Source organism: Corapipo altera, unplaced genomic scaffold (genome assembly GCF_003945725.1).
Source record: "Corapipo altera isolate COAL_440 unplaced genomic scaffold, ASM394572v1 61411, whole genome shotgun sequence".
Taxonomy (NCBI): domain Eukaryota; kingdom Metazoa; phylum Chordata; class Aves; order Passeriformes; family Pipridae; genus Corapipo; species Corapipo altera.
The window spans coordinates 21,729,586-21,742,353 of record NW_020884875.1 but is presented as its reverse complement, the minus strand read 5'-3'; the positions used below and the strand labels follow the sequence as shown (position 1 = coordinate 21,742,353).

Genomic DNA, 12,768 nt, shown 5'->3' with positions numbered 1-12,768 from the left:
TGATGGTTGGTTTTTGTTTTTTTTATCTTATATTGAGTCTGAGTAAAATGTACAGAAGTTAAAGATACGTTACTAATGCTCTTCTAATTTTCCATATTTTCACTTCAGAGGCATTAGTATTCTGTTTATATGTGCACAGCAATGATTCTTTTCGTATGTGTATACTAAAGTCTTTGTACATGCAACTGTAGATGGAAAACATAATTTGAGGAGATTCTTACATTAAAGCTCATTGATACAGAAAGAGGAGTCCAAAGAAAATTTATCTAACTGTTCTAAATTACATTCTGTATTAAATTGCATGTCAAGGACTAAGTAATAAAGTTATCTTGGGTTTGTACAATACAGTTCTTGGCAGTTGTGAGTATACATATGTTTGGTCTTGCCGTCAAATCCAATATCTTTTAATTTAAGAACTTTTTTCATTATGAGTTTGGCAGAACCAAGCATAGTGTATGGTTTATTGCAGTAAGCATAGATTAGACAGGACTGCAGAACTGAAACAAATCTACCATGGTGTAGTTGATGGTGTCAATAACGCTGCTTCAGATTTTTATAGAGATAGCTTTTATTCTCCCTCTTAAAATGCACATATTTACAGCACAAATACAAGTGCAATTATTTCAACAATGTATTGTATCAACTTCAGAATGACATTAGACTTCATATTTCAGAGGTTTAATTACAATTCAAATACAGTAGAACAAATTATACTCCTTTTTGTTATGACTGAGTAAAGATCTTGGTAAAGCTTCATGTTGGTTAGCACTGACTGTGTATTGTCTCAAAGTTTTACAGTGTGATAATGTATCAAAACAAGCATATTACTTACTATTGTACTGAAGCATCTGGGAAGCTTTGTGCCCAGGATTTGCCTTGGGAATTTTTTAATCAGTTTTGTAGAAATTATATTAAAAGCATGCGTTGGATGTGCGCACTGGAACCACATTTTTATCCAGGAAGTTCTATCTACTTCCAGTTTTGCTCTATGGAAGGTAACAGTCTACAGATTAGAGCATCTATATATATATAAACACACAAGTGTGTGTTCGGGTACATGCATATAAATGAATACATGCGCACACTGAAATGCATACCAAATTTACCTATAACTACTTTCAGCTGTTTCTTTAGTTCCTATGGTAAAAGCCACAAATTAAACCTAAAATACACAATTTTACTGATGTGTTACTTGGGTGACAGTAATTTTTAAAGATCTGTGAAAATACATGACAGTAGAATCCATTAAAAAAGTATCAAAACATTCAAAACTTAGAAACCCAGGTTAACTTTGTCAACACACATTCGAAGTAATTTTTCCTCTCCTGTTTGTAGACCTTTTGTATTGTTTAAAACAATTTCTATAGTGTTTTTCTGTTCCAGAACAGTCTTATCAGAGGTTCTCTTTAGTTAAATATTTATGCAATTCCATGATTTGTCTTATGGTTTTTTTTGTTTGGTGGTTTTTTTCTTTTTTTTTTTTGGTCAGGAAATGATGTATGTCTGGAATGGATTTGCAATTGTGGGCAAAAGATCAGACCTTACTGAAAACTTACTGGTAACAATTGAAAAAGAAGAAACTGCTCTACAAAATGAAACTAGTAAGTGATCAGTTAAGGTGGAATTAATAATCCATAAGAAATGCTGACATTTTTCTGTGCTTCTGTGTAATAATATTCTGTGAGGTAAATGCTGGGCAATGTGCCATTAAGTCTGGAGCCCTGTGAAAGTTAGGAGTGGTTCTTCAATATGTTCTTTATCTGGCTGCATTGATGCTGCAGAAGAATACAGAAAACTCAAGAATGTGAGGTTATTGGTAACAGAACATGGGTGGTTCTTGCTAAGTTGTTCCAGTCTCTGAGTGTTCTTGGAGCATAGTCCACTAATTTCTTAAATGTCTGAAAAATACTTTTTCTAAGCCAATTTACACCATACTTAACTTTACTACGGAGGACACATACTGAGCAGAATATGACAAAGTATAAAAGATATACTGAAGTGCTATGCATGAATGAGTTTGTTGGGGTTGGTTGGTTGGTTGGTTGGTTTTTTACTTTCTGGGAAAATAAAACATGATTGCTAGTTGTAAAATAAAACATACTTAACAATTAAAATTTGACCATAGTTTTTTGCATCTTGATGCATTTGAAGCGTAGATGTTCAGGTTAATGTTTAGAGAATTAACCCATAGCTTACTCCTAAAAGAATTTAAATTCCATTATTTCAACAGGTTTAGTGCACAAGTACCTGGTTTTATCAGGTGGGTGCTGTCATCTGTCATGTGAACTTCTTGGTAGAATACTCCTTTGAGTTTTTCTAGAATGAATAAATGTTATCTCTTAAAATGATAACTCATTAATAATAATTTCTATTTAACCCAGATTTTAGTCATGCTTATCAACAATTTAGCAAGTTACTTTTGCCACATGGTTAAAACTTCAATTATGGTCCATAAAATATATCTAAGTATGATTTACAGTATAAACTGAGGTGATGCATAAAAAGTTATACAAGGACATACAAGAAATACATAGTGGTAAAGTCCTGATAGTATAATAAACCAAATGAGAGTAACTTGGAAGGCCATGATCGAATTGGGTCCCTTAACTTTTTTATGGTCTTTGCTTCTCTGCAGAATCAGTAGTGTCCCTCTTAAATCTCAAGTGGTTTGCCTTTTTTTTTGCTGTTGTCATAATGAAACAAAAGTATAGTGATATGCAAGATATTTGCCAATAAAATAATGTTTCCATGAGTTCTGCATGGAGGCTTCTGACAGAACCTCTTGGGAATCCAGTGCTGTATCATGCAGAGGCTTGTGCTATAAATACTAATCAGTTGTAATGGTAAAGTAAATGTCCTTTCAAATCCCTAAGTAGAGATGTACAAGGTACCAAAATAAAAAGACAGAAGTAAAACAATTGTTTTTCTTGTGGAAATATGCTGTTTGCAAATAGGATGTAATCTGTAAGCATGTATAATTTCTGTATCTTTTTTTAGTTATAACTTCAGCCAAATATAGTTCTGTTCTGGACTTTGCTTATGTGACCCTGATTTGCTTTTAAAGATATAGACTCAGACAAGATAAAGACTCTAATTACCAGAATTGCTGCTGAATTAAGACCCAAAGCAAAAGTGATTAAGGCTATTAGCAGAGCATGACAAGGTTACAATATTACTTTAAGAGACAGTTTTAAGTACTAGATAGTGTTGAAGGATTGCTAAAGTGTTGTAAAAAAGTGTGTTGATTATACACAGAGGTCATTTAGGGATTGAGACTTCTTAGGCAAGGCTGTTTTTACTTCATTTGCTTCGCATGAACAGTCACAGCAAGGACTCTCTCAAGGATTGCAAGGAATTTTATGTTGTATAGAGCTGAAAATAGAGATGGTAGAAGGAACAGATGAAAGATATTAGAGATGTAGTTTTTTCATTTTTTCCCCTCAGGATTTCTTGAAATCTTATTTTTCCATTGTTGTAATTTCCAATGCATAAAAAAAGAATATATAACTCCAAGAAAAATTAAATAGTTTCTTGTTTAGTAATTTAGATAGTGATACTTCCTCTGGTGTAGAGGACCGCAAGAAGATGGTTCTCCCAAGCTGATTGCTAGGTTGTCTGTACTAAATCTGTGCATTTATTGTCATTTACTGCTATTGTTTTGGCATAATAGCTTTTATTCTTTTGGGAAATACCAGGGAGATAGTAGTTGTAGTTGTTAAAGACTGGCGAGCCTTTACTGACATGAGTGCATGAATAAGTCCTTCAGGAGACAGTCCTATGAAGTCAGTACCTTAGCCTAGCAAAACAGGCTAGAGAGAATGGAAAGTACTTATCCGCTGTGCTTCTGCACGCCACTAAAAGCTCAGTGTGTGAGTTTCTATCTATTGAGACTTTCTAGGTTTAAACACAGACAGAAATAATCCTGAATATAGTGGTAAAGCACTTTGTTGAATCCTAAAATGTGTTAGTCTTGCATGTTTCAGAGCTGTTTACGTAGGATTTCTTTGGCAGACTATTAAGAAAAAAAATAACGTGACCTTAGGGAGCTGGTAATTAGTTGTAAAGAACATGATCTGAAGGCAGAGTGTTTTGCTTCCTGAATTGTTAATGTATGTGCCGCCATCTGTCTATCCATATGTGTTTTCTTTCCTTTCTTTTCCCTCCTTGCACACAGCAAATGCTATAAACTAAGGCAACAAAAAAAGACCACACTCGTTAAGTAAATTTTGAATTGATTCAAAAACCTTCTTTCAAATGGTATTTTTAGTCCTATTGAAGGTAAAACTTCATTGAATTTTTCAAATGTTATTCATTATACTGAGTCTTCTTAATCATTAGAGATGATGGAATTACTACAAATTTCTTGAATTTGTACTGCAAAATAGTGCTTCTGAAAAGCTCTGTAGGACAGAGTCATAGTGTGATTTTGTGCTTTTTCATGTTACTGGTGCTACTGGAGGTCTGCAAGTGCTCTGTAACAGGGGAAGCTATTAAGATAATGTGGTGGTTCCTATCTCACTGTAGGTTTAGATATTACAAGTACAGAAATCTTTAATGCCAGTCTGTGCCTGTTTGTTGGCTGTTTCAATTTCTTCTTATTCTTTGACTCTCTTTAAAGAGAAAGATGCAGATGTTATGGACACATTTTCTTTAGTAGACAATATTTTAAATTATGCATGAAGGTTTTGTACATTTTGGGGTATAAAACATAAGAAACAACATCTTGAGTCTGAATACATATTCCTACTGAAAATCTAATTTTCCTTTTCACAGTGTCTTATAACTGTTTGATATATCTTGCTTTTCCTGTTAGATCCCAATGAGTATTATATGGATGATGTGTGCATGTTACAGCTACTGAAGGGCCTGTGCCTGAAACACTTGGGAAGACTCATGCAAGCTGAACTGTGTTTCAGTAAAGTAATTCAAAGGTAAAATAGTAACAGAAATATACTTTAAATCTTTATATTTTATGGCTTTTGGTGAAATTTCTGATACTCTGTAGAAATTGTCAAGTTAGAATTTTGAATAATTAAATTTCAGCATCCTTTTAAGGACCTGAAATTAAAATACCTCTGAAAGCAGTCAGAGAACCACAAAACTTTGCTAGTATTTTTCTGTAGCAATGTAGCATTTATATAGCTTTATATATGCTGTGTTTTAGACCACATAAATCAAACTGTTGGGTAACACATCCAAATGTATTTGGAATTGTACTTGCAGAACTATCGGTAGGTAAAGATAATTCACTTAGGTTTCCTGGGGTTTTTCTCAGGGTTTAGTAGTTAATGCTTCCCCATGTAGATAAGAAGCTGTTGTTGCTACTTGTTTCAGCTGAAAACTTGATTTTCCTGTGTTACAGATTTATGAAATACTTTAGGTGTCAGATCTATGTCTCCTGAATAACTTCTCATTGTAAAACATGAGTCATGTGCTGGTTGTAGTTGTAAACTTTTTGTAGGTTTTAAAGTATTTGGGCTGAAAAAGTATTTTTACGTGAGCAATTTTTCTAACAAGTAATTTACAAAATTTAATACTTCAGGAGAATTTGTTATGTGTAATTGTATTGTATATTTTAATTTTCTTGCCATTTTGTTCTCTTTTGCCATTTTTAAAATCCTGTGTGAGTTTAGTCAAACACTTTGCAAATTACAAGGCAGTGGGTTTTGATTGATTGCAAGTTAAATGAATGGTATTTCTGGAAAATCTTGTTCCAAAGGTAGTTGGCAGTGTGCAGGCTTTTACAGCTGAGATATTAAAAAAAATCTAAAGACAACAGTTCTTCATAAAGTGTTTGCTTTGCATGGGGAGGAGGAGAAGGTTTCTGGTAAATTAAATACATTTTGTTGAGCTTTACTTTCTACATGTCTAGGGCTGCTACAGTACTTTAAGACTGTTTATCATGTCAGCAGTCCCCCTGCTCAAAGACATGCTTTCTGTTCATCAAGACTTGTCTTGATGGATGAGGTGCCTCTGTAGAAGTGCTGCTGAAAATATCGAGAGCTTTCCCAGTACTTGTTAAGAAATTTTTTGTTCTGCAGTATTGGTTGATGCTGTTCTGTCCAGGTAAGAATCAGATTTGGTTGTAAAAGGCACAGGAAAGGCCAAGATACGTGATAATCTTCTTCATCTCATTCTCTAGTGGCAAGATCAGGAGTTTGAGATCTATGAAACCCGTGGGGAAGTCTGGAACAGGGAATAATTACCCTTGATGGAGGAGGGTCAGGTTAGGAAAAGTGTGAACAGACTAGGCATACGTATGTCCATGGCAACTGGATGTATCTAAGTATATAGGACATTGGCATATATCCATGAGTGCTGAGGGAGCTGGCCAATGTCATTGTGACGCCATTATCTTTGGAAGATCATGGCAATTAGGGGAAGCTCATGGAGACCAGAAGGAAACAAATGTCACTTCTATCTTCAAGAAGAGCAAGGAGGAGGATCTGGGAAACTTTAGGCCAATCAAATTCTCATCAGTCCCTGGGAAGGTGGAGTAGTCAGGATGGATTTATGAAAGGGAAATAATACTTAACCATCCTTATAGTCTTCCACAATAAGATGAATGACTCAGTAGACGGTGGGTGTTCTTTATCTTGGCTTTAGAAAGGTTTTTAAGTCTCCTACAATGTCATCGCAAAGAAACTGATGGAAATCTCAACTATATAAGTGGATGATGAGATGGGTTGAAATCCGACTGAACTACTGGTTTTGAAGGGCTGTGATAAGCAGCATGAAGTCACCAGTGGAGCAATGCAGAGTTCAGTGCTGGGGCCAGTAGTTTTTAGCATCATCATTAAGAAGCTGATGATGGAACAAAATGCAAGCTCAGCAAATGTGCTGTTGATACAAAGTGGGAGGAGTAATTGATAAGCCAGAAGGATATGCTGCCATTCAGAGCAACCTAGGCAGGTTGGAGGAATAGGCTACCGGTAATATCATGAAGTTCCACAATGGGAATCATTTCCAACCCCTGGGGAGCAATATCCCCATGCACCAGCACAGGCTGGGGGCTGACTGCTTGGAGAGCAGCTTGTCAGAAAATAACTCAGGGATCTGGGGTGTCATATTCCACCTGGAGCTGACCATGAGTCAGCAATGTGACTTTGCAGTGTAGTGTCCTGAGTTGCATTAGGAAGACTGTCCTCAGGAGGTCAGGGTGGTGATCCTCCTCCCATCTCAGCACTGGTGAGCCCACATCTGGAGTGCTGTCTCTGGACTTGGACTTACTTATAAGAGAGGCATGTACACACTAGAACAAGTCTAACAATGATGATTAAAGGATTGAAGCATTTGTCTCATAAGAAGAAGCTGAGAGAGCAGGGAGTGTTCAGCCTAGAGAAGAGAAGACCTAAAAAGAGTGCGTAAGACTGAGGGAGAGAGAGGGAGAGAACTCTCTTCAGTGGTGCCCACTGATGGAACAAGTGATAATGGGCAGGAACTAAAATATAGGAAATACTGTTTAAACATAAGGGGGTGGGTTTTGTTTTGTTTGTTTGTTTGTTTTAGTTTACTGTCAAGTTGGTCAAACACTGGCACAGGTTGCACAGACTCCAGACTGTGGAGTCTCCATTCTTGAATATATTTGAATATATGTGGCCACAGCCCTGGACAGTTTGCTGCTGTTGGCATTACTTTGAGCAGGGGATTGGATTGGATGATCTTCAGAGATGCCTTCAGTAATTCTGAAAATTTCTTGTATTGAGGAAAAGGTGAATTTTCTCACTTCTCTGCAATTTGTTTAGACAAGCTAGAGTAAAGCAGTCTTAATTCTGTGTGGAAATACAGTATTTATATTATACTGCATAACCTAAAGAATGTTTTTATCTCAGGGTAGGGCTTTGAATGGTTGGGAGGTTTCTTTTAACTGTATGTCACACAATAGGATGCTAGTCTTCTGTTTGTTGTAGGTTGGGTAACATATGACAATACAAAAGTAAGGTAGGAAAAATAAATTTGTACTCCTAGAAGGTCACGTTGGCAGTATTTTACATCAACTGTGTAGAAGTATAATTACTGTGTACAGAGCTAACCAGTAAAAAAGGTTCCACAGAGTTTTCTCTGGCTACATGCTCTTAGAGGCAGTGATTGCATTTAGAAGTTAGCTGATTGCTTGAGACAAGTTTGTAAGTAACCATTTCTGTATTTTTCTGGTTTCTAGTGAGAAGCAAATAAAATACGATAGTTACTTGGTGCCGTTCACCCTATATGAATTAGGTCTTCTGTACAAACAACAGGATGAGAGAGAAAAGGCAATAAGATACATAGAAACTGCAAAGTAAGTGGATTTATTTTCTTTATTACCCTGTAAATTAAAAATAGCTGAATATTTGTAGCAATGAAGGCGTGTGTTTTTTTTTCTTCCTGACAACTTCTTTGCAAAATACAACTCATTATAAATCCGTGTTCTTGGTTTGGAGAACTTGTCCAGTTTAGTTGAATTTTGCATTTTCATGAGACTCTCTCCTTCAGACACAGTGTAGAGAGAATCAAAAAAGACACAGTATGAAGGGAAAATATTTCCTCTTCATTTGGAGCTTCAGAGATGCTGAAGCTCCACTGCATGCATGGGATGGTGCTGGAGAGTCCAGAGAAAGGATCTGTACCACTCTGTCCCAGAGAGCAGCTGCGAGGCCTAAACCTGCTGCACTGAAGGTGTTAGTAGAAGTAGATTAAAAGCCAGTACACGTCTTACCACACACCTTTTTGCTTTCACATCCTGTCACAGAAGAGCAGCTGAAGCTAAATTTACTGTAGGAGCAGCATACTACAATCTGTAGATTGTAGTATGGGGTAGAATGTCCCTTGTGTGTACAGAGAAGTGTACCAATCATGCAATGGTATTGTAAATGTGAGTTAGAAACAAAAGCATTTTTAGAAACATAGTTTTTTGTCCAGTGCAGTTTGTATTTGCTTTTGGGGTTTTTTGGGGGGGGAGGGTGTGGGATGGGGGTGTACATTTACATAATGTGGTTTCTCTGTGTTTTATTACTCTGGCTGAGTTGTGTTTTGAGGCAGAACATACACTTTCAGTTAACAGCCTTACTTTTCTGTAGTGTTTTGGCTTGTCTTTTTACAGCAAACTTCAGTAATTGGAAGGACTGTTAAAAGGATCAAAATAAGTGAAAGTGATGTAAGACATGGGTTCAGTTTATCAGGACGTTTAATTTTTTTACTGATATAAGGGTTATCTGCTCAGTTTGTGGATGAAGCTTTGAATGTCTCGTAACTTGTATCTGTGTCAACCTCTGTTTCCTCTTGAAGGAATGAAGGCTGTTAACTTTGGTACTTCCTTGAATGTGTGAAGTAGAAATAATCCAGTTTAAACATCTTTTTCTTTAAATAACTTGTATGTTTTGCAGAAACAACTACAAAGAATACTCTATGGAGTCCAGGTTGCACTTCAGAATTCATGCAGCACTTGACAGCTTGAAGATGTCACCTGCTTCAACACCTTGAATGAGGAGGGATGCTTTTCATGCATACAATAAATAGCCTACACAATCTTTTTGCAATCTTTTTTTAATCATAGAAAAGAACATAATGATTGTTTTCTGTCATTTCTGATTTGATGTATATCATTCTCATAGACTTCTTTTTCTGTGTAGCGCCTACACTGTATCTACTTGCTATTTTAAAGAAGACCTTATATTTTGTTTGATAAAAATAATTTAATATTTGACTTAAATGGGGGATATTTTAAAAAAAAAAAAAGATGGTGCAATAAAGTTTAATGCGAACACTATTTTTTTATATAAGAACAGATGCTGGTTATGCAGTGGAACTGGTAATAATTTAGCATTTTTTGAAAGTTTGATTTTCTGAAGTACACTTGAGACCTTTTTGCTTCTGGAATAAAAAAGCAGATAACCTTATCCACATTTGGCATAAGTTATTCTGAAATTTGTGTTCCAGAGGAAAAAATTTGTCATCTTTGACTTAATTTCATTTTGGGAACAAAATGAACCTGTCTAAAGTGCAATATTTTTACATTGTCAGAGGAGGCTAAGCAGGGCTACAGTTATAACGTAGCCCTTTGTAGGTCTATTTCACTCAAAATAAGTTCTTACAGGGGATATTTTCCAGTCATAGAAAAGCATGGCTATAAGTGACATTAAGAGATCATTCTGTATCGTTGCTTTGAAGCAGAATCAACAGTCTTGAGTTGTTCCTGACAGACTTGTTTGACTTGTTTAACAATTAAAAAAAAAAAAAAAGCTTGCACTGAGAACATTCATTTTGCAACTTACATAGGATATTTTTCCCAGTGGGAAAAGACTGGGAAATTTTGCTTGGTGTGTACCCCAAATAATTCTTGGTACAACTGAAACTAGTTTTTTCCCATCTTTCCTGTCATAGACCTGGAGAAAGGATTGTTCTTTTCCTTTTTGAAGCAATCTTTTAATATATGAAGACTAGCACCCTTTTTGGTATTCTCTGTTCTTGGATACCAACAAAAAAAAATAAAAAATTGAGGAACATATATATTTTCCTAATTATGGGAATAACTCATATTAATGGAATTTGATTGTACATCAAAAAGGGAATCCACTTTTAAAATTGCAGTTAAGAAAATGCACATATTCTAATCTAATTTCTAGCAAAAATATGTAGTAAAATCGAGATATTTATAAGAGCATGCATTTCTCTTTTCATTGTAATATGGGAATAGCAGTATCAAATTGAATTTCTGATTTCTTTAGATATGCAGATTCTATCTGTCTATTTTTAAAAATAAGAATATATTTGATTTTCATTTAAGTATACACCCAGTAACTGTTCTTTCACTAGTTACTGCAAAACTTGTCCATTTCCATATTTTATCAATGCCAGTATATTTACTTCTGCATGTAAATTCATAGTAACTGTGCTCATGAATGTGATTCGCTGCCCTAAACTCTCATCTAAGAAAAAATGGGACAAAAGGAATAGGTGAAAGTATATCTTTAGTAAATGAGTAACTGAAGTACCTAATTAAACAGTCTATGTAATGTAAATGCAATCATTATTCTTCTCAAGTGACTGAGAGCACAGCTTTCTTCTATGACTTTATAAATAACTGGGTCATTTAATTGCTTATAATTCTGTAATACAGCGGCATACTTACAGGTCAAGTAAGGGGTTAAAAATATTAACTAAATAAACATAATGGATTTTTCGAAGTGGAAACCTGATCCAAAGTCTGTTTTCTTCACTGGTTTGGATTTGTGCCTACTGTAAATGTGTAACTAAGTTATTGTGTAAAATTATCCACATGTAGGTGTGAAGCTAGAGATACCCGAGACACTGAATCACTGATAAAATGAGCATGCTTATTTTAAAATATATTCTACTGGCTGTAGCTAAAGTACAAAACAGAGAGTAGTGTATGATGCCAACTGACTTCTCTAATTATTTATCCATTTATACATCTGATTGTAAGCTGTAGTTAGCATAAACAGACAATACTTTTAATACATTGATGGGCATTTACATGTGCAGTTTAGGATTACTTTGGCCTGATCCGATTATTAGATATTGGCAGTCAAATGAGACTACTTCAACTTCCTGTAGAAGGTGATGGAAACAATTGCAGGTAAAATTTCTGTAATCTGTGTTTCAAATAGTACTTCACAGAAGAGTTAGAACTGGGACTACAGACTCTCAGGATGGAGCATAAAGTAGTTTCTGATCTCTGGTTCTTGTGGGGAGTGTCTTCCAGTTAGTATTTCATTAGTGTTTTTTTGAAAGTTTGGTACAAAGCGTCGTGTCACAGTGTACTTTTTTCCATGGGTAATGTCACTGACTGAAGGGAGACTGAAAAACAACTTTATTTTCTTCAGTTCAGCCTTCTGAAGTCAGTATCATTACCCTGTGTATGTTACACTTAATTTGTTAAGTACTGTTTAGAGCTTGTCTTCTTTTCTGTGCTGTGGTTCCAAACTTTGTTAGAAAAATTGATTGATCAAGTTGCTTAACATTAAGCTTTATTCTGGACATTTTTTTTCCATCTTAGTAAAGAGAGTGATTTTTAACCCTTCACTTGAAGTAGGTCTCCATAGAGCTGTAAAAGATGCTTGGTTTTCCAAACGCTGTAGAAGCACATCTCCCCTACACAGTATGTCATTGGTGCAGTGTTATTTAGGACATTATGTCTGAGTTAAGTGACCTGTGGCTAAGAGTTCAGAAAAAAGGTCTGTGGGTTTTTTTGGTTTGTTGGTTCATTGTTTTTGTGCGGTGTTTTTGGTTGTTTTTTGTTGTTGTTTTTTAATCTGCTGAGTACTATACTGGGCCTTAAATATAGCTCTGATTTAGTCTTAACTGCTCTTTATAATCTTCACCTCACTTGCTCATCTTCATGGGAATTTTGAATATTGTGCTGAGACTTTGAAACTGAGCAAAGCATTTTCCCTGTGATGATATAGCTTTTCTCAATAATACTAGGAATTATAATATATACAAGAGCAAATTTAATTTGTTAGTTTAGGCAAGCAAGGCTAAACTTACACAGATAGGTTATGAGAAAAGATCATTTACATCTTTTTGATAATAGATGTATTTTTTTTTAAGGTAAGCAATAATAAATTAGCCTGGTTTTATGACAAAGCTTCTCTTTGAATAAGAATTGCCTACTTAGAATCTATTACAAAAAACTTCTTGTCTGTGCATATCATTCAAATGTTAATCTGTTGGTGAAAGATCACTGTACAATGGTTTTTATGTCCTTGCTCATCAGTTTTTAACAAAAATTGGAAAAAAATTCATGTCAAAAGAAAGCTGATGCAAGAT

At 35.2% G+C, this 12,768-nt stretch overlaps 1 protein-coding gene across 12 annotated transcripts in view; it reads left to right on the top strand.

The window, feature by feature from the left end:
- Nucleotides 1-12,553, top strand: part of TTC39B (tetratricopeptide repeat domain 39B) — a 90,803-nt gene extending 78,250 nt beyond the window's left edge. For 11 of the 12 annotated variants that reach the window (XM_027634617.1, XM_027634614.1, XM_027634616.1 and 8 more), the window contains 4 exons: nt 1,490-1,601; nt 4,814-4,931; nt 8,162-8,278; nt 9,363-12,553. In XM_027634617.1, the coding sequence (XP_027490418.1) occupies nt 1,490-1,601; nt 4,814-4,931; nt 8,162-8,278; nt 9,363-9,459 (444 nt within the window). In that variant the 3' untranslated portion in view covers nt 9,460-12,553. Of the gene's footprint in view, nt 1-1,489; nt 1,602-4,813; nt 4,932-8,161; nt 8,283-9,362 lie in introns of all 12 variants that reach the window. The other variant, XM_027634615.1, reaches the window with a different exon arrangement.
- Nucleotides 12,554-12,768: the final 215 nt, after the last annotated feature.